Below are 25,408 nucleotides of genomic sequence, written 5' to 3' on the forward strand. Positions count from 1 at the left end.
CATGGAGAAAATGCAGCATCAGTTTTGGGGTTGGGACTGGGAGGCAGGCAGGGAAGTCTCCTAGTTGCTTGAAAGTGGAGGCTTCAGAGGTGTCTTAAAAGAGGTCCATCAGCAGGGATCTTTAGAGATGCTCATATTCATCAGGCTAAATAGAAGTGATAGAACATAACAAAAAAAGTACATTTACTGAATACGATCTGTACAATACTGGCAATACACATATAGTGTGACAATGTCTCCAAAAATGTCTGTGTCGCCTGTTTTCGCCTTCTGTTGCCTCAATGGTGTTCATATCTAGCTCAACCACTCCAGGCTCATCCAGAAACTCATCCCTCCTTTAGAGAAAGACAGTCGGTTATACTCCAAGCATATATTGCTGAATACTAGAGACATGACAGTACCATATATACTCCGCCAAATAGGCTACTCAAAGAAGGCAGGCACAAAGAGAGGGACATAAAAACACAGAAACCAACCATAAATGATGCACACACAGGAAGGTTCACGCTACCCAATAGCCATCATTGAATGGAACAGGAAAAAGTTATTTAGCTATTCTCATGTTGAAATGAAGCATGTGTTGTCACCTATCTGCCAGTGTGGTGCTAATGTCCCCACTCCAATGCTTGATAAAGCAGGCAGAGGTAACACTTTCCTTGGGGTGGATTGTGGTGGGGACATTATTATATCACGCATGTCACATATCTAGCTAGCTAGATTGGTAATGTATGTCACAAAACCTAGCTAGTGCGCTTCCTTGTCATGTCTCTACCAAGCTATATAATGTTAGCTAGCTAGCTAACATTGTTTCAGTAATAATAACTTGGAAGTCTCAAAAAGGCGAGGCAACCAAACTGCCGAGCACCATTACAGCTGATAGTGTTACAGCCGAGTGCCATGACAGTTTTATCACTCTCAAACAGAGAAATGTACATGAAACATTAGCTAGCCGCCAATGCGAAGTGTAAGTAGGTTCAAAATGATCATGACTCTCAAAAACACATATGCTTATGTCAATATCCCGACTGGTTTTAGATCGTAAATACCAAGACAGCCAGATAATTTGGATAGCATAAAGCTAACCCAGATTCTCCATTCACAAACATCACAGCTAGCTAGCTGGCGCCACATCTTGGTAACGTTACCTGCCAAGCAGAAAACAGGCCATCTCTGCATCAGACTTCAGCCATTTTAGGGCCATAACTTCTCTCCAGCGATTCAAATTGTTAATGTAAACTCACCCCATTCCGTACAAATGTGCGCAACCGCGACATTCAAATGAGGCAACAAAGAAACTAATGGGACTGTAGCGGCTGTGTTGACTTCAAAATCTGGGGTGTGAACTACGTTTCTATTCAAGCGTTGATCGACATGGTAATGGCTCTATAGTATTGGAGAAAAGTAGAAAAAACTGACCCTCCGTTACATCGTGACGTGTCATGCCATAACGTACAGCACGCATAAAGCAACTATTTCTGTCTTACAATCTCTCTCCACCAGGTGTAGCACTTCTCTCATCGTTTAAAAACAAGAAATGGACAGTGATGGGGGTAAGGGGGGGATACGTAGTCATTTTTTGCGTCATCACTGCAAGCAATCATGACTTTCAAAGCCGCTGTTTACTTCTGAAGATCACTTTAGCACCGCCCTAAAAACCCGATTCAAATTCGACACAAACCTTCAAATAGGTATGTAATGACACATTATATAAACTCTTTATAGTGTTTTATTTACATTTTAGAGGCGATAAGGTGATAAGTTGCACAGATCGAGTGAAAAAAGCAGTTTTCCCATACATCTCCTCTCCTTCTCACTATCACGCATTAGTTTCGCTTCCCCACCGGCCATTTTTAAAAAGACCCGAAGGAGCTCAGTGCCTTCTTGAATTATGCAGAAACGGGCAGCGTGGAGGTCATGTCATTTTGTTGGAAAGGGGAGAAATTGTGCTTTACAATGGTATTGACATTACAGTTGATCTGGAAGTATTACGTTTTTGGGGCGCTAAAATAAGGTCAATTGTACGGACCAAGTTGAGATTACGTTACCTATATGTACTCTGGTTTTCCCCCGAGCCTTATCATTTAGTTGCTTGGCTAAACCATTTTTTTTGGCACCTGTATTCGCAACCGGTGGGGCTGGACGCTTGCCTAAGATATCCGCCATTGTTGCTTGTGCTCAGAAGAGGAGGACCACGCCTCCGAGTGACGATGCTCAGAGAGATGGTACAAACCCTCCAATTCGAAAACAAGAGCCGTACCAACTTTTGTTAACCAATCGGAAAACTGAAAATCTTAATACAGTTTTGTAAGGGCCCAGAGAATTTAATATAATTACACTATTACTGCAGGTATATTATAGGCAGTTTATGACATTATAATGCAACACAAATTCTACATAATGCTCCTTTAATGTACTCTAATGTTATGCTAGGAATAGGTTGGTCATAATATGTTCAGACTGTACATACAGGTAACTGCCAAAATAAATAAACTGTTGAGTAAATTAGGGATACAAAGTATATTAAAAGCAGGTGCTTCCACACAGGTGTGGTTCCTGAGTTAATTAAGCAATTAACATCCCATCATGCTTAGGGTCATGTATATAGATTCCCAGTTGCCCATTTTTTGGGGCTACCAAAGAATAAGAGATCTCAGTGACTTTGAAACAGGGGTCTAAAAGGAGAATATGGGGTTTAAAGTGTGTGTGTGTGTGTGTGTGTGTGTGTGTGTGTGTGTGTGTGTGTGTGTGTGTGTGTGTGTGTGTGTGTGTGTGTGTGTGTGTGTCTGTGTGTGTTTGTTTGTGTGTGTGTGTCTCAGTGTCTCAGTCACCAGATCTCAACCCAATTGAACACTTTATCTCAACCCAATTGAATACTTTTTGGCAGTTACCTGTATATATACATAATGAAAGGAGGGCGGGGGTAAACAGACAGGGGTACGGTGAATCTCACCTGTTTTACCAGTGTTCTTCATTGAGGTCTTGTTGGAGGACTCTGCCTCAAATCCATCCAGAGTGAGCTCCTGATACTCTATGGACACCTTTGTGTCCTGGTCTACGATGTTGATTGGTGACTGGTTCCTCTGTCTGCATTCTGGGTAGGCTGCTGACCAGCCCTCCTCTGGCCCGTACGTACCTAGACCAGAAGAAAGAAACAAAATAATATATTTACTATATATACAAAAGTATGTGGACACCCCTTCAAATTAGTGGATTTCAGCAACACCAGTTGCTGACAGGTGTATAAAATCGAGCACACAGCCATGCAATCTCAATAGACAAACATTGGCAGTAGAATGGCCTTACTGAAGAGCTCAGTGACTTTAAACGTGGCACAGTCATAGGATGCCTTTCGAACAAGTCAGTTTGTCAAATTTCTGCCCTGCTACAGCTGCCCCGGTCAACTGTAACTGCTGTTATTGTGAAGTGGAAACGTCTAGGAGCAACAATTGCTCAGCCACGAAGTGATAGGCCACACATGCTCACAGAACGGGACCGCCGAGTGCTCAAGTGCGTAGCACTTAAAAATCATCTGTCCTCGGTTGCAACACACGACCGAGTTCTAAACTGACTCTGGAAGAAACGTCAGCACAAGAACTGTTGATGAAATGGGTTTCCATGCCCGAGAAGTCACACACAAGCCTAAGATCACCATGTGCAATGCCAATGGTCGGCTGGAGTGGAGTAAAGCTCGCCGCCATTGGACTCTGGAGCAGTGGAAACGCTTTCCTTGCAGTGATGAATCACGCTTCACCATCTGGTAGTCCGACGGATGAATCTGGGTTTGGTGGATGCCAGGAGAACGCTACCTGACATATTGCATAGTGCCAACTGTAAAGTTTGGTGGATGAGGAATAATGGTCTGGGATTGTTTTCATGAATTGGGCTAGGCCCCTTAGTTCCAGTGAAGGGAAATCTTAACGCTACAGCATACAATGACATTCTAGACAATTCTGTGCTTCCAACTTTGTGGCAACAGTTTGGGGAAGACCCTCTCCTGTTTCAGCATGACAATGCCCCAGTGCACAAAGCGAGTTCCATAAAGAAATGGTTTGTCGAGATCAGTGTGGAAGAACTTGACTGGCATGTACAGAGCCCTAACCTCAACCCCATTGAACACCTTTGGGATGAATTGGAACGCCAACTGCGAGCCAGGCCGAGTTGCACCCCCCCACCCTCACCCCCCTTTTTGCCCTCAGAACAACCTCAATTTGTCAGGGCACGGACTACAAGGTGTCGAAAGCGTTCCACAGGGATGCTGGCCCATGTTGACTCCAATGCTTCCCACAGTCAAGTTGGTTGGATGTCCTTTGGGTGGTGGACCCTTCTCGATACACAGGGGAAACTGTTGAGCGTGAAAAACCCAGCAGCGTTTCAGTTCTTGACACATTCAAACGTGTGCCTGTGGTAGTTATCATAAAGTAAACAAAGCTATACCTCCTAACAAATGGAGAGATGAAGGCAGTGTTCTCAGAGATGAAACCCCAAACTCTTAGCTGAGTGGCAGGTCCCAAGGCGAGACCAGACACCTCCATATAGAACAGAGTGAAGAGAGGGAGAGGAGCAGGCCGGATGTCATCATTCCGCTGCCACCTCCCTCAGATAAAACAAACAGAGGACAGAAAGTGAGGGAGGGAAAGAGGGACAGGACAGGGTCAATGCCATGGAAACAGTGGAGGATGGATAATATAGATAGTCCCGATCCTCTACCCACAGCAGGCATGGTCTCCTCACTGTGGGGTCACAGTAAGTTTTCCATAGCCAGCCAACCATAAAACACCAGTCCAGCCAAGTGAAATCAAGTGATTCCTTAGTATCCAGTGAAGGGGAATTAATTTGGTTGCGGATAACACACTATAAAAACACATTCAACAAAGGCATACATATCCAGTGTATACAACAGCACCCTGGCCCATACCCATAAACATTCTACTAAATTTATTTTAAATTCAGAACAACTTTAGATATCAGTAACTACATAATATTAGTGTACATAATAATTGGAAGCATGAGCAAAATATCAGCGTTATCACGATGAGAAACAACATCTCTCTCTGTTCCTATCTCTAAACACAAACTCAGATTGCATGGGATGTCTAGTTTCATTTATTATACAAGGAACTTAAAAATCAATCATTTAACCTTATACAATGATTACAACTGCACAACACACTGTATGTAGCATTTGATTTAAAACGGGCATACAGTACAGTATCTTATCATACTCTTATCTCCAATAGATATGCTTCATTGAGTCCTAACCTTGAGTACTATTGACTTTCCCCTGCAGTATGTCCTCCTGTCCTCTCTCTACAGCAGTGGTAGGCAATTAGATTTAGCCGTGGGCTGATTTTTGTCAGACTGGATGGTCGGGGGCCGGAACATTTACACTGCAAAATGACCACAACTAAGCCCAAAAAGAGATTGTATTTGAAAATAACAATCATGTCATACCTTGAGACACGGTCACGTCTTTTTTTTTATTAGTGGGAATACTTGGGAAAAGATTTCCTAAATTAAACTCATTTTAGCAAAATTCTTGGTGATTTTACAGTCTTTTTTTTACCCCCCCCCAAAATGTTTAAAAAGTAAACATGAAAAAAAATGGTGGGTCACAAAAAAAAGAATCACTTGCCAACCCCTTCTCTACAGTGAAGGCCTTGGCTGCCCTCTGTCCTAAGGATGGAAGAAAGGAAGAGGCAGGGCCCACTCCCTCTCACTCTGCCCACTCCTACTACCACCTATATCCGCATCATAAACACTCGGGCTAAAGTGCACCCCTAATTGAAAGCATCATCTGGGCTACCGGGGTTCTAAAATGAATTTGTCTATGATTACTCATGCCCTGCGTGCGTCCGGAGCGTTTGGTAATGTCTATTTCATTGAATTAGGAAGTATCCTCTTCTCCTGTCCCCTATCCTAGCCTTGGGGTGTATTGATTTGAGAGGTCTGGGTTTCATATAGGAGAGCGCAGGGTATGGATCCAGGCAGCCGCGGCCTGGTAATGAATGCAGTGGAGAGCTGGTATGAAGCCATTAGTCATTGCTTTAATGCGGCTAGGAACTAAAACCATCAGCATGCCATCAGGTGTCACATCAACATTGCGTTACCCTCTGACCCCCGCCTCCCAGAGATGAATCGCGTACAATGTCCCTCTTTTCACTTAAAGCTGCAACATGTAACTTTTTGGGCTACCCGACCAAATTCACATAGAAATGAGAGTTATAGATCTGTCATTCTCCTTGAAAGCAAGTCTAAGAAATGGTCGATCTGTTCTATGTGTATTATTTCTATGCTTCCTGTTCTTAGGTTTTGGCTTCAAACAGCTGAAAATACAATCTTTTTGGTTTTGGAAAATATATTTCACAGAGGTTTAGATAGTACTAAACTATACTTGCTTGTTTTGTCACAAACTGAAATTAGGCAAACTATTAGAATGTTAGCAAACAGGAAATGGATGAGCGATTTCTGCATAGTGCACCTTAAAATGTTCTCTAACTGGACTTCAATGTGGTTTGTACTCTACTTATATCTCTCTGGGGACAGTTAAGCCTTGTAGTTTATGTTATAGACAAAGGAATGGATTGAGAATCACAGAAAAAAAATGTGTAGGCTTGTGAGAGATAGGAGGCCAATATATCTGATGAACTATAGTCACCAGAAGAGAGAGAGGATGGAGGGATGAAGGAAAAAACAGAGAAGGCCACCTGAATGAGAAGAGGGCCATATTGGCACTAGAAGAGTGAATTTCTCTGTTTCCTATAAATATGAACACTGTATATCACACTCACAGTGGAGGGGTAATACATACTGATCTCCCTGACAACCAGGCACAAGGCAGAAACATAATCAGAAAAAAAAGTGGCTTGCGACATGCATAATCATATATTCAGGTCAACAGGGAGAGGGTTTTAGATTTCCAGTGTTTCATTCATTTTTCATTGCCATTTGTCTGTGATTCTCTGGAGAGCATGCACATTTTATTTCAGCGAATTATGAATACCATAAATACACCTTTATGGTGCTTTCACCCTCCAGGGACTTGAGGGTTTTCAGTCAATTAAGAGCGATTTCTTCAACAGCCTCAGCGCTCGCGACCTTGCTCATTTCATATTGAAAAACTGCCATATTCCAATTGTCTGCATAAACAAAACCATAATTGTGTGAGGCTGCTTAAAGAGCACAATTATGAAACGTTTGCCCAAAGACAGCATTGTTACACAAAAGCAAACACACCTTAGGGGGAATTTGCCTTTGGAAAAAATATGCCATTCTCCAAGGAACAGAACAAAGCACAAAAGGATGTTATGCAGAAAAGGCATTTTGTAGCAATAACATTGGAGCACAAGGCGCCACACTTCAAACTCCCACCCGTTTTTCCAGGACCTATTTCAGGAAGCTCTATGGTCCTCTCTTAGAGCCGTGATTCCATCAAGATTAGTGGGAAATGGCAGAAATCAATGCTATGAGAAGTCTGCTGGTATTTTAGTGATCTCTGCCTTGCCAGGAAAGGCCCAATTGAGTCAGTCAAGGTATTATATGTAATCTCCCAGTGCAGCCAGCACGAGAGAAGCCCCTCTCAAATCCTCTACACCTGGAGGACAGAGGAAAATACACAGCCTACTGCACCCTCTCCAACAACACCTATTACAATGGCTACCACTGTAACCAATTACACAAGGTACATTTGAACTGGGATGGGGATGTGGCAGAGACATTTTTGAGAGAGAGAGAGAGAGAGAGAGAGAGAGAGAGAGAGAGAGAGAGAGAGAGAGAGAGAGAAAAAATACAGTGGGAAGAAAAAGTATGTGAACCCTTTAGAATTATCTGGATTTCTGCATAAATTGGTCAGAAAATGTGATCTGATCTTCATCTAAGTCACAACAATAGACACATACAGTCTTCTTAAACTAATAACACACAAGCAATTATTATTTTCTTGTCTTTATTGAACACACCGTGTAAACATTCACAGTGCAGGTTGGGAAAAGTATGTGAACCCTTGGATTTAATAACTGGTTGACCCTCCTTTGGCAGCAATAACCTCAACCAAATGTTTTCTGTAGTTGAGGATCAGACCTGCACAACGGTCAGGAGGAATTTTGGACCATTCCTCTTTGCAAAACTCTTTCAGTTCCCCTATTGATGTCTGGTGTGAACCACTCTCTTGAGGTCGTGCCACAGCATCTCAGGCGGGTTGAGGTCAGGACTGTCTGGGTCACTCCAGAAGGTGTATTTTCTTCTGTTCAAGCCATTCTGTTGTTGATTTACTTCTGTCTTTTGGGTTGTTGTCTTGTTGCATCACCTAACTTTTGTTGAGCTTCAGTTGGCGGACAGATAGCCTTACATTCTCCTGCAAAATGTCTTGATAAACTTGGGAATTCATTTTTCCATCAATGATAGCAAGCTATCCAGGCCCTGAGGCAGCAAAGCAGCCCCAAACCATCATGCTCCCTCCACCATACTTTACAGTTGGGATGAGGTTTTGATGTTGGTGTGCTGTGCCTTTTTTTCTCCAGACATAGTGTTGTGTGTTCCTTCCAAACAACACAACTTTAGTTTCATCTGTCCACAGAATATTTTGCCAGTAGCGCTGTGGAATATCCAGGTGCTCTTTTTGTGAACTTCAGACGTGCAGCAATGTATTTTTTTTGGACAGCAGTGGTTTAGTGTTTTACGTATCGTAGACTTGTCAACAGAGATGTTAGTATCTTCCAGAGATTTATGTAAGTCTTTAACTGACACTCTAGGATTCATCTTAACCTCATTGAGCATTCTGTGCTGTGCTCTTGCAGTCATCTTTGCAGGACGGCCACTCCTAGGGAGAGTAGAAACAGTGCTGAAATTTCTCCATTTATAGACAATTTGTCTTACCGTGGACTGACTTTTAGAGATACTTTTGTAACCCTTTCCAGCTTTATGCAAGGCAACAATTCTTAATCTTAGGTCTTCTGAGATCGCTTTTGTTCGAGGCATGGTTCACATCAGGCAATGCTTCTTGTGAATAGCAAACTCAAATGTTGTGAGTGTTTTTTATTGGGCAGGGCAGCTCTAACCAACATCTCCAATCTTGTCTCATTGATTGGACTCCAGGTTAGCTGACTCCTGACTCCAATTAGCTTTTGGAGAAGTCATTAGCCTAGGGGTTCACATACTTTTTCCAACCTACACTGTGAATGTTTAAATGATGTATTCAATATAGACAAGAAAAATACAATAATTTGTGTGTTATTAGTTTAAGCACACTGTGTTTGTCTATTGTTGTGACTTTTGTTGCCCAATTCTTCTTGTTCCCAAGCACTAAGGAACTCAGTGATGTACTGTAATGTAGATAGATATAGGGTACACTGTGACCCAAAAGAGCCACTGCTGCCCCAATGAAGGAGAGGTGGAGAATGTTGTTGTCAGTGGTGGCATTAGAGGTTGTTGTTGTTATTGGATTGGGTTAATGTAGTTCGTAAAACATGCCTTGTGGCCATAAAATTCACTATCACATAGGTGTCAAGAAGACCTGACATTTCCCAGCTTTCTGGAATGAGGCTTTAATAAGCTAGTGAAGGGAATTACAGCAGCAGACAATGATTAGGTGATGACAATGAAAGAAAACAGGACTGTGTATAAGTGAGTCAACTGGGAAATTAACAACACAATGTTGACAACCCCAAAAAACATGCTCTGGAATTTCTAAATCATTCTGTTAATGCAGTGCCGGGGAAATACTTATAACGTCAACAGATGACGTGCAGGCGGCTGCATACCCCTTTCTCACCACCATGCCTCTCAACCTCCATTACACATCTCAGAGCAAACTATCATTATCATTGACGGATGTCCTTGGGTTATTAAATTCACATTATGCATTTACAATGGGAGTCATATATTGAGGAATAAAACGTAGGCGAATCGGCTAAAGCTATTTCCCTAGACGGCCTAAACAGCCCTCATACATCCCTCTAGCTGCTCACACACACTGACTCCTCTCACCTTGGGTACAGGGACTATTCCCAGACAGTGGGATGTGTTAGTCAGACCCGTGGACATATGGGGGGAAAACGGGATGTCTGCTGGGCTGTCCCGCCACTCAGCCTTAATTAGAGATGTCGTGTGTGTGTGTGTGTGTGTGTGTGTGTGTGTGTGTGTGCGCGTGTGTGTGTGTGTGGAGAGCGGCGCAGCATCCACAGTGCTAGCGGATCCCTGACAGGCCCCTTAAGCATGTGAGGATGCTGTCACAGTCTATTCCACAGCTGTCCCCTGCTCTGCTTCGCATCAAACATCCTTATGGCCCCAATACACACACTATAACGTACGGTACACATCCTCACACATACCCAAACACAAAACCCAATACACCGTATACCCCAGAATACAGCCACACATGAATAAACACAGACTTATAGAGTGTGCAGAGAGACAATACAAACTGATTTCACACTTCCCCCACTCATTCTCACTACTCCATCAATACACACGTTAATCCTATCTGACCATTCAACCGAGCATGAACAGATTGAAAAACAGTCACACAGAAAGATACTCCCACAAAAAATGGACTAAAACAAACACGCATACACCGATTCCATAGGAAAATATCACACTTCCCTCACACAATGCTATTTTCACCCCATCCAGCCCCATCCAGCCCAACCAATAATGTAATTTGGGAGTGGATATACTGTATGTCTCTCTGGGAAAAAACTGAGTAACACACACTGAGGCCAAATTAAGGAAAGGAAACACAGAACTAGTTTCACTCATCTCCACTACACTACTGTCTACTAAACCCTTATCAGCACAGCATGAATAATGATATCACTTCATATTATATATACTGCTCCAAAAAATAAAGGGAACACTTAAACAACACATCCTAGATCTGAATGAAAGAAATAATCTTATTAAATACTTTTTTCTTTACATAGTTGAATGTGCTGACAACAAAATCACACAAAAATAATCAATGGAAATCCAATTTATCAACCCATGGAGGTCTGGATTTGGAGTCACACTCAAAATTAAAGTGGAAAACCACACTACAGGCTGATCCAACTTTGATGTAATGTCCTTAAAACAAGTCAAAATGATGCTCAGTAGTGTGTGTGGCCTCCACGTGCCTGTATGACCTCCCTACAATGCCTGGGCATGCTCCTGATGAGGTGGCGGATGGTCTCCTGAGGGATCTCCTCCCAGACCTGGACTAAAGCATCCGCCAACTCCTGGACAGTCTGTGGTGCAACGTGGCGTTGTCGGATGGAGCGAGACATGATGTCCCAGATGTGCTCAATTGGATTCAGGTCTGGGGAACAGGCGGGCCAGTCCATAGCATCAATGCCTTCCTCTTGCAGGAACTGCTGACACACTCCAGCCACATGAGGTCTAGCATTGTCCTGCATTAGGAGGAACCCAGGGCCAACAGCACCAGCATATGGTCTCACAAGGGGTCTGAGGATCTCATCTCGGTACCTAATGGCAGTCAGGCTACCTCTGGCGAGCACATGGAGGGCTGTGCGGCCCCCCAAAGAAATGCCACCCCACACCATGACTGACCCACCGCCAAACCGGTCATGCTGGAGGATGTTGCAGGCAGCAGAACGTTCTCCACGGCGTCTCCAGACTCTGTCACGTCTGTCACGTGCTCAGTGTGAACCTGCTTTCATCTGTGAAGAGCACAGGGCGCCAGTGGCGAATTTGCCAATCTTGGTGTTCTCTGGCAAATGCCAAACGTCCTGCACGGTGTTGGGCTGTAAGCACAACCCCCACCTGTGGAAGTCGGGCCCTCATACCACCCTCATGGAGTCTGTTTCTGACCGTTTGAGCAGACACATGCACATTTGTGGCCTGCTGGAGGTCATTTTGCAGGGCTCTGGCAGTGCTTCTCCTGCTCCTCCTTGCACAAAGGCGGAGGTAGCGGTCCTGCTGCTGGGTTGTTGCCCTCCTCCACGTCTCCTGATGTACTGGCCTGTCTCCTGGTAGCGCCTCCATGCTCTGGACACTACGCTGACAGACACAGCAAACCTTCTTGCCACAGCTCGCATTGATGTGCCATCCTGGATGAGCTGCACTACCTGAGCCACTTGTGTGGGTTGTAGACTCCGTCTCATGCTACCACTAGAGTGAAAGCACCACCAGCATTTAAAAGTGACCAAAACATCAGCCAGGAAGCATAGGAACTGAGAAGTGGTCTGTGGTCCCCACCTGCAGAACCCCTCCTTTATTGGGGGTGTCTTGCTAATTGCCTATAATTTCCACCTGTTGTCTATTCCATTTGCACAACAGCATGTTAAATTTATTGTCAATCAGTGTTGCTTCCTAAGTGGACAGTTTGATTTCACAGAAGTGTGATTGACTTGGAGTTACATTGTGTTGTTTAAGTGTTCCCTTTATTTTTTTGAGCAGTGTATATTACCAGGCAATCTAAGACAATTGTGCTGAGTAAACAGGAATATAGACTACTAAATGTGCTATTCCAAACAATTCTGAATCGAAGTGAGGGTCTTGCCTTACGCCTCCACCCCTAGAATATCCTCTTTCTCTAGCTCAGCAGTGGGCACAATAGTCAGTGAATGTGAGCAGAATGAGAGCAGCTAGTGACGTTATGCTTGTGTTTCTGTGCTCCTTTCTTCAGTGGCTAGAGTCATTAAGTTGATGTAACATATTCTCCTCCCCGGTAGACTTTGTGCTTTGACTGAGACGAAAGATGCCATTTATCTTCTTAAGCTTCCTGTCATTGCGTTCGAAGCTGTGCTTGTTTCACCATCTCCATATTCCTTCACTTAGAACAACCAGAGATGAAGGCAGCCAAATCAGGCTTGCAAATGAATACATCATTTATTCACAAACCGCTAGGTTCATCTAGTCTTTTTTTAGCTACAATCATGGGCAGTGACGAGTGCCAAGCAAATCACTGTGATAGTGGTGCTAGTGGTTGGTGAAAACAGCAGCAGTGTTGCTGTAGATGTAGACGATGATGATTATGATGATGATGACAACAGTAATGACAATTATGCTGATGACGATGACAGTGAAGGTCACTGTTCGCCTGCCTGGTCTGGCTGATAGAGGACTAACGTGGATTTGTTTTGGGGTTGCTTTTCATAAGCAAATTATATTTTTTTTAATTAGGCATGCTCTCAATGATTGACAGTCCAGGCTTTTAAGTTTTAATTTGTGTGTTGCGATTCTGTTGTTTATTTATGTTCATCCATTTCAAGCTGTTCCATTGCATGCATTTATGAAATATATATCAAGCTAAAATGAAAGTGTGATAACAGGCACAGATTATTTTGGTTTGATTTTACTTGTTACTTGCATTATTGGTCTTGATTTATTTAATTTATTTTGGAGAACCAGCTTTTGCCCCAGTAATGTCTGTAAGTTCTTTAGGCCCATGCCTGATTTAAAGTCCACTGCTTGGCATGGAGGGTCCATGTCTCTTATACGAGATGAACATGAACATCCTTCCTCTCCAGAGCTCCTGCCTGAGAGGGATGATGGGAGAAAGGTCAAAGAGCACAAGGGCACGTTCCTGACATCACACAGCCAGCAGACAGTTAGTGTAGGCCAGCACTCTGGGTACCTGTGATCTGTATTGACCTAGCCCAGCAGTATCTGTTGACCTTCCTGCCTGTCTGACAACACCTGCTCCCAATATATGAGCTCTCTCTCTGTGTGTCTGTGTCTGTGTGTGTGTGTGTGGGGGTGGGTGTCTGTCTCTGTGTGTGTGTGTGTGTGTGTGTGCGCGCGTTTGAGAGACTGCAGCACACGTGTGCATGAAACAGTAGTGATGGTATACATTGTCAAAGAAAAACGGCAAGATTTGCAATTTCCATGGCAACAGATCATAATCATTTGACCTTGCCAGTGGTTGCATTTCTGTTTGCTTTTGTGTTATTATTTCTGAATTGTTCTATTGTCCCATCCTTTTCTTTTCTTGTGATAAATACAATATAATGAAAGACCCTTGAGCGAAGAAGGAAAAATCTAATTCTAGCAATACTTCAAAGAGATTTAACCAAGTAAGAGGAGGGGAAAGAAGCAGGAAGAATCAGAATGGGAGGAGGGACATAAAGATATCCAGCAATAGAGTGCCTGTGGCAAGATCTCATCTTCTGCAACAACAGAAAAAAGGGACAGTTTCCAAGTTCAAAATTATTTCCTCACTGCCACCACAATACCAGAGGATAAGAACATCAAATCACAATTGTGGCTACTAAAATATACTGTAAAGACCTCAGATGAAGACACTGGTTTAACAATTGGTTGTTCTTTGTTGTCATACAGAGTACTAATGCTTTTCTGGTGTGAGTGGACATTGTCAGAGTGGCTGGGTTGTGGAAGACTCATTTATTAGCTTAATTGGCACCTATTGGCATCTATTCATTAGCCCTATAGCCCTTCTTCCTCTCCATCTTGCCTTTAACAAGTTAGGCATTCGCCATGGCAACCACAAATCTCCTGACAACCAGACTCCGCTGTTCTGTTATCCCTGCAACGTGACACTGTGCAATGTGTTACTTTCAGAAGGCTCTCTAAACTCCACACATTCTGTGTGACTCCATATCCCGGAGAGATGGGGCTGACAAAAGGCCCCTTCCCCAATGCAGGGATAAAAGGATACAGGCATTAGATGTAATGGCTCATCTATTATGAAATGACACTCACACCTCTCTCTCTCTCACCTGCTTTCCTCTCAGCCTTCATACTGAGAAGGTCCTCCTAAGCCTCCTCCACACACTGCAACAGCCACCCATCCACGCACACACACAGACCCATTTTCAACCACTGCGGATATCAGTTTTTAATTTGCCTCGTCTCTTCAGATCCCTGTATCTGTTGTCGGATGGAAGGGAAAGGGGGAGGGGGAGGGAGAAGGGGAGTTTAGAGGAGAGGCAGGGTAGTGCAGCAGTCGTGGCTGATTGGCTCCCCTCTGCCTCTTTTATTGGGACTGGTCAAGTTCCCTCCCAGGGGAGCGCTGCTGGCCCTCTCCTAAAGCTGCAGCCCAAAATTACAGCAGACCTTACGGCCTCCACTCTAGACAGACACCCAGACAGACAGACAGACAGTAATACGGGGGATGGTCCCAACTCAGATCCCCATTGATTGAGTGATTTTAATTAAAAGATACAAGCTGCTTTAGATTCCAGAGTCATTCCGTTTCGTCCAGCCTCCCTCCACCTCTGTCTGTAATGCTTTATTTTCTGAGGTGGCCGGCAGTGTTTTTCTGACAGACATGCTGAAAGCAGCCTGTTGTTTTTCTCTCCCCCACTATGCTGTGTTCTGTATTGATGGCACAAATAATACATTCAAGGGCAGCACCTGCCTTCCATCTGCCTGCTAAGGCAGGGGATGATCACGTTAAGCCACAGTTTCTATTACTGCTGTTGTTCTTCGCTCGACGCCATGAAAGTTTTGCGGTTCTGAAAGTCGATCGTCCTCTCCTTTACTATCTGTGACCTCTGTTCGTATGGCACGCTGTGGATGGGTATGTGTGACGGTCCTTGTCCCACATACCTTGGCAGGGCAGGTGGGTTATGAGTCACTGTATTAATTATAGGAACGGGACAGTTCATTAACCACAGCATCATTTCCATATCACAAAGGGATGAGGTCATTATGATATGGCTGACCTGATCTACTCCTGACTCCTATAGGGTATTATATAAATATTATACATTTCATCAAGTAATACAGAAACTGAAGACAGCTGGCATCGTAATGCATCCAAAGACCGCAAATCACCAAGTCGTTTTTTCAACACCAGATCTTTAAGGTTCCTGTGATGTCCACCCCCTACATGTGAAGTCATTCCCTGAGTATCGACGGCTCCTTCGCGGATTTGTTTGGAGGTATGATGGCAGATTGAGAGGTGATGAATGAGCCCAGTGAGACCGCCCCTAAAATGGCCTTTAAACTGCCTTTATTGATTTTCAGTTCCTGGTGAATGGTCTTCTGGGATAACACGACTACTACCTACACGGCTTGATTGATCTCCACCCTCAAACCTCCCATTACAATTATTCCTCAAAAGTGAAAAAATCCTATTACATCAAGCAGACACATGTATAAATGTGATAAAGCTGAACTGTTCTGATGCAATACTCCAGCAACATACAATGGGTTGAGCTGTATTCGCCGTCACGTTGCACATTCACAGCAAAGTAAAGTCTTGAAAGGTTCATGTAATACTTGCCTATAAAACCCATTGTGCCTCTAAACTAATGCTGCAGATGCCTTGTGATGACATATTGCAGTCCTGACAATCTGGCTAACTTCTTCCTAACATCTCTGCTCTTGACAGGTTCCATATTTTATCATCAGCAGATGGCGGATCCTAAGGGAGGATATGAGAGACAGAGAGAGAGAGCAGTTGGCCTCTGAGTAGAAACAGACTTAAGAGAGACACATAACATACAACATCCACTACAGAGGAGCAGGGGGAAATAAATTAGCTTTGCATGTTAACTGTCATTCGTTATTTACTCCTGCCTCTTTGTGCCTGGGAGGGGCAAATATTGTTGTATCAAAGGAATACATGTATCATATTCAATTAACTGTGTTTCTGCAATTCTGGTGGAAAGGATCATTCTTATTTGCTCGTACAGGACACAGAAAGAACCGCCATTGTAGTGCAGTCGCTCCCCTACCCAGAGCCCTGAGCGTAACCCTCCTCTGTGCCATACTTAAAAACTATATCAACACAACGCAGCTTCCTTCCCTTTCTCGGCAACCTTTGGCCTGTCATGCTATACATACCATAAATCAACATGAGCAGCAAACAACATTACAATCATCAAATAATGGATTGCACCTTTCACTGGGGATGCACAATCCATTAAAATTCAATTTAGCCCCACACTTATTTCTCCAAACAAGTAAAAGTGCCAGTCATCATTTTCGGGGGAGCGACTCGGCACTCCTGAGCCTCCAAGATTGATGAGAGGAGAGATTAACACTTCATTGTAAACGCCACTGGAGATACCACGACTGTAATGAGATAAATGTACTGAGGAGAGTCAGAGCACGAGGGAAGGAGAGGAAGAGAGAGAGAGAACAAAAGGCCGGCTGCGGTGTGATCTGTGCTCCAGTGAGGAGGACCTCTGACTGGTGCTGGGCCCGGGGCAAGAGGAGAGGGAGTCAGTAGTAGAGGTAGCACAGAACAGTGCAGGCAGCTCTATCAATCACATTGAAGTCTCAAACACCATTTATCAGCTCCTACATTTCTCCCTCGCACCACAGTTAGTATTGTTCTCAGGTAGCAGCCTCAGCCTCTACGTCTACGGAACCAGCCTAGAGTGACATGTGCCAGACAGACACTGGGCCTAAGCAGAGATCTGGTGAATGCAGTTTTTTATCTTCGCGTTTTTTGTTCTCTCTCTCTTTTCCATGTTTCTTTGTCTCTCTGTCTGTCTGTCTGTCTTTATCCCTGTCTTTGTCTTTTTTTCCCTCTCTCTGTCTGTCTCTCTCTCTCGTGGCCACTAATGTCTCTTCACGCTGTGGTGTCCCTGTTTGATTTGCAAACTATTGGAGCAATGGGCTTGTGCCGACCGAGGTCTTGGAGAATGTTGGCTCACACCTCTTTCTCCTCCCTCTCCTCTGCCTCACTCCCTGCATCTTACTGCAGTACATTTTTTATGGATAAAATTCCCTCACTGTGTGAAACTCAGATCAGCACATGGAACTCCATAAATCTAGCTATCCAATATGGGTGTTTGATGGTCTGGAGTGGTATAGGGAGAAAGAACTGAGTGCCTAAGCGTGCATGCTGCTCATGTGATCCTATTGTGTCTCTATGGGACTGCAATTCACGTAGCATGAAATACCACGATGAACGCGCAGTGGGGGGCTAAGTGGGAGTGCTGTGTTAAATACTTCCTTCCTCTTTCACGTAATTCCTATGGACGGGTGGTGTTGCATATAAGTAGCTCCCCCCTCCCTTCTCTACATGGTTCCTGTGGATGATGGGGTGGTGTCGCATTAAATACCTCCCTCCCACTCTACATGGTTCCTGGGGGATACTCTTATAGCCTGCTGCCAGTAAACACGGCTCATTACAAGGGCTTTTATTTTGAAGCTGTAAAGACGCATCAAAATCAATTCTTCCCTGCCCTTTGATCTGCCATGTCAGAACCTGCACGCTACTCAAGTGCAACCGGCTTGATTGAGACACCAGAGTGAGGCCCTTGAGAAATGGCAATGTGATGTGTATTGTGAAGTCCCTCTGTACACTGTGGTGTCCCTGCACTATGTGTGTGCTCCATAATACAGTCGGAAACCATGTTGCATGTTCTACTCTTAAAAGACAGACACATCATTAATGCACTTGGCACACTTTACTGACGTCTCCAGGGATTAGGAAATTGCTGGAGGGAATGATGAAACAAGGAAAGAGAAAGAGACGTGATGAAGGGAGAGGTATAGAAAAAAAGGAAGAAAGAGAGCGACATCAAGTTAGAAAAAGAGAGCGAGAGAGGGAGACAACGGAGGAGGTATTTAAACTACCAATGAAGCTTGACTGTCTGGTAAAAAGCGCCTTGGGCTTTTATGATGTCAGTCAATCCGGCAGAGCGATCTGACACACAATAGCAGCAGTCCGGCCGTCAAGTGGACACAACACGCCTGTGCCAGGACCGCAAATGCTACATCCATAATCTGCCTGCCAATTCCCATCAAATTCACCTCTCTTGCATGACAGTTCCCTCACAGTCCTGACTTTGACAAGACCGCCTCAGCACCAGCCTCCGAATTATAAAGCTCAAATGTAATGTTCTTGTCACTTTCCAGGTTTCCCCCCCAGAAGGGGTTGGGAAGAGAGAGTGAACCCTGCTAACCTTCCACGTCTGTAGCTTTGGTCTTTGAAGTTTCACTTCCCCTCCTCGAAGGGTGGGTGTATTTAAGATTACCTAAGAGTATTATGAAATGAAACCATACATTAATGAAATGAAAATCATACATAAAAGATGTTGAAGACTTTGAACTTCAGAACTATGCTCTAATATGGAAATGGTTTTGTGAGGTCTATGCAAATGATTTGCTACTGTAAGTAAGACTGTTTTAATGTCCATTCAGAAAGAAATACATAGAGAGAATGATGATATGAGGTGGAAGAGATGGGAGGTGGACAATGGGGTCTTCTTGGGGGGAGGAGGCCTTCCTGCCCTTCCTGTTCCCTGTTTGGCCTGGCTCTGCCCCTGCTGGCTAAATTGACTATCGCTCTGACCCTGTGCAGAAAATCCATTTAATGAGTCAGGCTTGGTAAAAGGGGAGCAGACACCTTCATTATGTTCCCGTCAGGCCAGAGTGGCTAGGCCTTTCCTTTCCAGCGTGGGCCCTGAAACAGGGGCTGACGGCCTGGTTAGTGCCGCCATAGCCCCTGCTCTCCCCCATCAGCAGACCCCACTTAATTAATTTTCTGCCTGACACTTTTAGCAGTGATGACAGGATCCCAGACACCATGGCAGCCTGCTTTATAGAGGAAGAACTCACTCTCCCCAACACACACACAAACGCACACCTTCTCTTCACCTTCTCTGAGGCGTGAAAGCCATTCAGAATACAGAGACAGGGAACACTGTGCCTGTTCAAGAAAAGGGATATACTGTATGTCCTCACCTCCTACATTTTTCTATTGATAGTTGGTTGATGTGTGTGTGTGTGTGTGTGTGTGTGTGTGTGTGTGTGTGTGTGTGTGTGTGTGTGTGTGTGTGTGTGTGTGTGTGTGTGTGTGTGTGTGTGTGTGTGTGTGTGTGTGTGTGTGTGTGTGTGTGTGTGTGTGTGTGTGTGCGTGTGTAGGCAGAATAACAGGATGCGACAACAACAATGCAAAACATACATTAAAATCATCAATGTAGTGTATGAAAAAGCATGTATCAAACTGGTTTTAATTCAAGGTCAGCGAGCAAGTAACAAATTTCACCTCACTCAGGGTGTGATCTCAACACACATGTTACATCAGGATGTGTGAATGGCCTTCCCTTATCATTTAAGCACTGAATGATCAAGGTTGAACCTGTGGTTTATAGCATGGAAAGCATCACTCTAACACTTATCAACACCTCCATTTACTAACCATCACATTGACTAAAAGCTCCTTGTCATCCCTGTCCTCAAGGACTCACTTGTAGCTGAAACTTCTTAACCACCTCATAATGTACTGTAGATTTTCTCTATCTGGGTTGGGATGAACCACATGGTTGCCACAGAAACAAAACAAAATGTAAGGCTGCATCTCAATAGTCTATAAATCAACTCCTTCTCCCTGTCTCCTCCCATTCACCTGCTCTGTGTTCTGAACAAAGGCTAAGTGAGAGCACTTCTAAGGCACGTGTCAAACTCATTCCACGCAGGTCTGAGTGTCTGTGGATTTTCGCTCCTCCCTTGTACTAGATTGACAAATTAAGGTCACTGATTAGTAAGGAACTCCCTTCACCTTGTTGTCTAGGTCTTAATTGAAAGGAAAAAACTAAAACCAGCTGACACTAGGGCCTCCATGGCCTGAATTTGAAACCCCTACTCTAAAGAGACAAGGAAAATAAGCCTCTTTACCTTGTCCCTTTCTCCCAGCCAGCTGTCCCAGCATGCAGTGTGTTTTGCAGTGCTCATTTCAGAGCAGAGACACAGGAAGCAGCACTTCCAATTGATCAGTGCTGTGGCCCTGACACTGTCATGCCGAATTAAGCGCGCTCATGATATGCTTAATTAAGCATGCTCTTGCATCTGAGGAGTTGTGCTGGGCTCAGAGACACAAACATCACACACATAGAGGATCAAGCCTCTATGCACAGACACACAGGATTCAATGGGTTAATCTGAAGACTCCACATGACCTCACTTTTCATACAAGCTGAGAAGCACAATGTGTCCTCTGAGCCTGCTCCTAATCATTGGACATACCACACTTGGAAAGGCAGAGTATTGACTGTAATCAATTACTCTATTTACTTAATGGACTTGGTCAACATCTGCATCCAAGTGGTTCTGCTGTGGTTGATTGGCCAAATGATGTTAGCTTTGGAGGCTGATGATTCACTACAGGTAAGCAGTCTCTCTGTTTTCAGCCTTTCAGCATGTCTAGAGTCAAGCTACTCCATCTCTTGTTTGTACAATAGTTTTCTTCAATACAATTCATTTCCTTCTGCAATGTTCTGTATGTTCCATCCCAGAGAACAAGGCCATTCAGATAGTGAGGCAGACTGGGCTGACGGTTTTCATCATCACCTAACAGATACATAAATGGTTCTGCCCGTCAGGCCTTGTCACCTTCCACAACGCACAGCACACTCTTCCAGATACGAGGCGCATCAGAGCCACGTGAGAAACGGCACTAATCAGACTGCAGGAGACAGAGCCTGAAAAATTGTTAAGTGCCCTGAATAATTTAGACTAAGGTGGCAATTTAATGAGGTGAGTGAGGGACTGATCACCAGGAGGCCAAGCCTAGCAGTGTGTCCCTATAGCAGAGAAAAGAAAACACCCTAAGAGGCTAGATTAATTTATATGCATGTGCAAAAATGCACACTTGCTAAGACACTCAACACACCCATGCATGAACACATACACACACACACACACAGAGAACATGCCTCCAGGGGTGACCTTGATGAGGATTCAGTGTAATCCCCTGATTTTAAAGCAGTTCTCAGGGAGATGGAGGACAGGGCTCAGTGATTTATTACACACAGGCCTTATGCATGTGAAAGCATGTTCACTGCTTCCATGCCACTACTGCCTCTGCAATTTAATTAGACAGCCCTGAATCTCAATGACAACATCTTGCCTCGTTAAGTAATAACACAGTTTTAGATTTTCGAAATGATGGACGTGTTTTTCTACACCCTTTCATGAGATTTTTTTTATTTTTTAATCAGTGAATGAAAAAAAAAATGGAATTTGTCTTTAGATGTGCGCCGATAAGCAAAGAAAGACTGATGAATAATTCTTCCAAATGAGGTCCCTGAGACCAGGCTGGACTCTTCTCATTAACTCCTAGTTACTGCCCAACACCACTCAGCGGGTTGGACTAACAGAGAAACACGGGTGGGGGGGACCGTGCGCACAGCCACACTCACAATATCACTCACATTGACAAAGGCACTTAGTTGACATTAAAGGGTAATTGGGTAGTGCTCATGCAATATTTCAAAAGTGTTAAGGCCAAGAAAGCAAGGTCTAGAGATCAAAGGCAGTGCGGCAGGTGGGGATAATGAACCTTAGAGAAATGTACTCATTCTAATTAAAATGTACTGAAAACAACTGCATGGAGAGAATGTAGGGGATCTAATGGCAACCGTAATGCCAGGGCAATCTCATTATTTCTGTGAAAAACAAACTCAACCAGCGTCAGTGGGGTTTACGCTTGTGATTCAACATGGCAGACAATGTTTAGTCCTAACATACAGACAAAGGCTAGTGGAGGAAAATAGAGACAGGTCCTAAACCCCTCAGGATAAATAACCTTTCCGCTCTGTGTTTTGAATGCTCAGTCTTGTCACATCTTGTCAGTCTTGTCATTTGTAATTTGTTTAGGGGTTACAAGGAAAGGCTTTAAAAAAAAAGTCATTTGTCCTATAGTCAACCCACCTTTTAACCCCTATAAAAGTATATGTTAAAGGAGCAATCTGCAATTGCTACATCCATTTGGACTTATAAACGAATGATATGGAACCATTGATTATTGAAGAATATAACTTAGAAATGCCTCATGAGCTTAGTTCAACAGTCCTAACCCATCAGAACCTAAAATATAAGCTTGTACTCCAATGTTTGTATACAAAGTAAATGTAAACAAACACTATAAAGCATCAAAACATGGTTAAAACTATAATTTTGATATCATAAATAGTCGGTCCTTGCATCCATAGCTATGTCTATGAATTTGAGAGTGGTTACATTTCTCCAATCCCATCCCTCAACTTTTTACTGAAAGTGGGTCGGGGAATACACTTTGTTATTGTTTCAACTGCTGAATACCACTTTAAAGCTTTATTAAAACTATGAAATTTAAAGAAAACATAAAGATGATGTATTACCTGTTATGAGGAGGGTGAACAGAAGGACCGGAGAACATCAAATCAAATGTTATTTGTCAGATGCGCCGAATACACCACCTTACAGTGAGATGCTGACTTACAAGCCCTTAACCAACAATGTTTAAGTTAAGAAAAACAGGTGTTAAGTAAAAAAGTTTAAAAAAGTAACAAATAATTAAACAGCAGCAGTAAAATAACAATAGCAATATGTACATGTAGGTAACATGGAAAGAAAAGAAAGAAAACAATAATTTGAAAGTGAAATACAGGCCTGTCAAAATACAGGTTTATCAAAATACAGGCCTGTCAAAATACAGGTCTATCAAAATACAGGCCTATCAAAAGGGCAGTCTGTATGGAAAGTTGAGAAATAATACTTCATATGTAGCTACAAACAAACATACACATAGACTCCACAATCTGAGATAATGGGGGGAAATCATGTGCATGTTGGACACCACAACTGATCTCTTGCTAAGGTTGCAGGAAACACTGATAATACGGAACATCCTTTTGTGAACAGGCTCATATCCATAGCCCAGAAAAACACAGCTGGATTGCCATTCAGCTCTAGCAAACAACATTTTTCACGGCAATGGAAAGTGACTATCTGTAACCAGAGTATGCACAGAGCTAATCATAGCAGCTAGGATGGTTGTAGTCTTTTGATGAGCACTAACATCCATGGTAAATCTGCCTTTGTACTCTTAACTACTCTAAATGCACACGACAATGCTAATAGATTAGTGGAACACTGTAGTTATTTTGGATTTCAAATATTCTGGGATATCTTGTTGAAGGAAAGTAGCAACTGCAGACCATGAAAACCATCAGAATTCTTCAGATTTCCATCACACATTCAATAGCAATTAAAACATCTAACTAGTGAACCTCCATAGCTTAGTTTTCAAAGAAACTGTCAACAAGTAGTCATAATGGATGGGAAATCTGCTTTTGTCTGGATTTCCTAGCCACTCTGCAGTGATGACAAACTACTTAACAAACCCTATACCCCTCCACCCAATTGGACAGGCGTTTTTCAGCTTAGGACAGAGCACTTTAAAAATAATCAAAATAACACCTGGGTCAATCCAACAAATAAGTGCCTTTTGATATTTTCAGTAGAAATAGAGCACAAATATATCATTTTAAAAGCCATTTATATTAAATGAAGTGCGCTTTAATATAGACAACATGGAAAACTCAATAAAGCAGATATTTTTTATATGAATAGACTTGCTAAAGTGCCAAAATTCAGCATTTTGACGTGTCCGTCTGTGCACCCTCTGACTGCTCAGAAGGTTTTAACCCCACTCAACCCCAGGTTTTCACCATCATTGTAAAGCCCTGGTTATTTTGTTGCTTTCTGAAGATTATTATGTTATTAGTGATTAATTTTAAGGTAAAAAAGAACCTTGTCCCTCATTTTAATGTCAACACGGTTACGTGAACTGAACTCTCATGTTAATATGGTGAAACTATTCCTTAAAAGTATTCTAACGAGACATTCAACATTTAATATATTCAAATCATAGTGTAAAATCAGTTGAGCTGGTTCTACTCTTTTTGGCCATTCTCTGGTGTTTTGTTGTGGAAAACTGAGCGGGTCGAGCATAACACGTCAACCCTGTTACCCACAGACAGACAGGCTAGAAATGTTTTAACAATTATATTCTTTTGTGAAGCTTGCATTCAATTGCCCCTTCCTGTTGCACATAACACGTTTCCATTTCCTCTGTCACAAGAGGATTTATGGCTGATTAAAGATGAATTCGTCAACCCTGTTACTTTATTTGGCACTTAATAAGGAAATTACTATAGTCATTTTTTTATTCAACCTCTTGAGATGGGGGGGAAAAGGTGATTTTATTTTTTTATTAAGTTGAACATTTGCTCTTTATGACAATGTTAAAATAAAAAAAATTAAAAAAATCCCCAAGTTACACTACTCAAAAGGCATCTAATTGGTGGAATGACCCACCTGTCTACAAAGAACACAGGCATAAAGACTGAGCCGGGGGAGTAGAGAGGCTGGTGCATTTTGATGGGTGAAGTAAATTACATTCAGTGAATTCGGAAAGTATTCAGAACTCTTCACTTTTTTCACATTTTGTTAGGTTACACTCTTATTCTAAAATTGATAAATATAATTTAATACTATTTACATAAGTATTCAGACCCTTTACTCAGTACTTTGTTGAAGCGCCTTTGGCAGCGATTACAGCCTTGAGACCTCTTGGGTATGATGATACAAGTTTGGCACACCTGTATTTGGGGAGTTTTTCCCATTCTTCTCTGCAGATCCTCTCAAGCTCTGTCAGGTTTATCTTTTTAGGTTTTTACAGATTTTCTACTACATATACATTCATTTTACATATACATTTTAAATA

General features: G+C 43.1%; 1 protein-coding gene across 1 annotated transcript in view; it reads right to left on the reverse strand.

Annotated features, from left to right (window-relative positions):
- LOC106583020 (receptor-type tyrosine-protein phosphatase gamma) overlaps window positions 1-25,408 on the reverse strand; it is a 287,378-nt gene that overhangs the window by 98,760 nt on the left and 163,210 nt on the right. The window contains exon 3 of the mRNA XM_014166758.3: window positions 2,951-3,133. Within this exon, the coding sequence (XP_014022233.1) occupies window positions 2,951-3,133 (183 nt within the window). The remainder of the gene's footprint in view (window positions 1-2,950; window positions 3,134-25,408) is intronic.

The sequence above is a fragment of the Salmo salar genome, chromosome 22 (assembly GCF_965601325.2).
Source record: "Salmo salar chromosome 22, fSalSal1, whole genome shotgun sequence".
Classification (NCBI taxonomy): domain Eukaryota; kingdom Metazoa; phylum Chordata; class Actinopteri; order Salmoniformes; family Salmonidae; genus Salmo; species Salmo salar.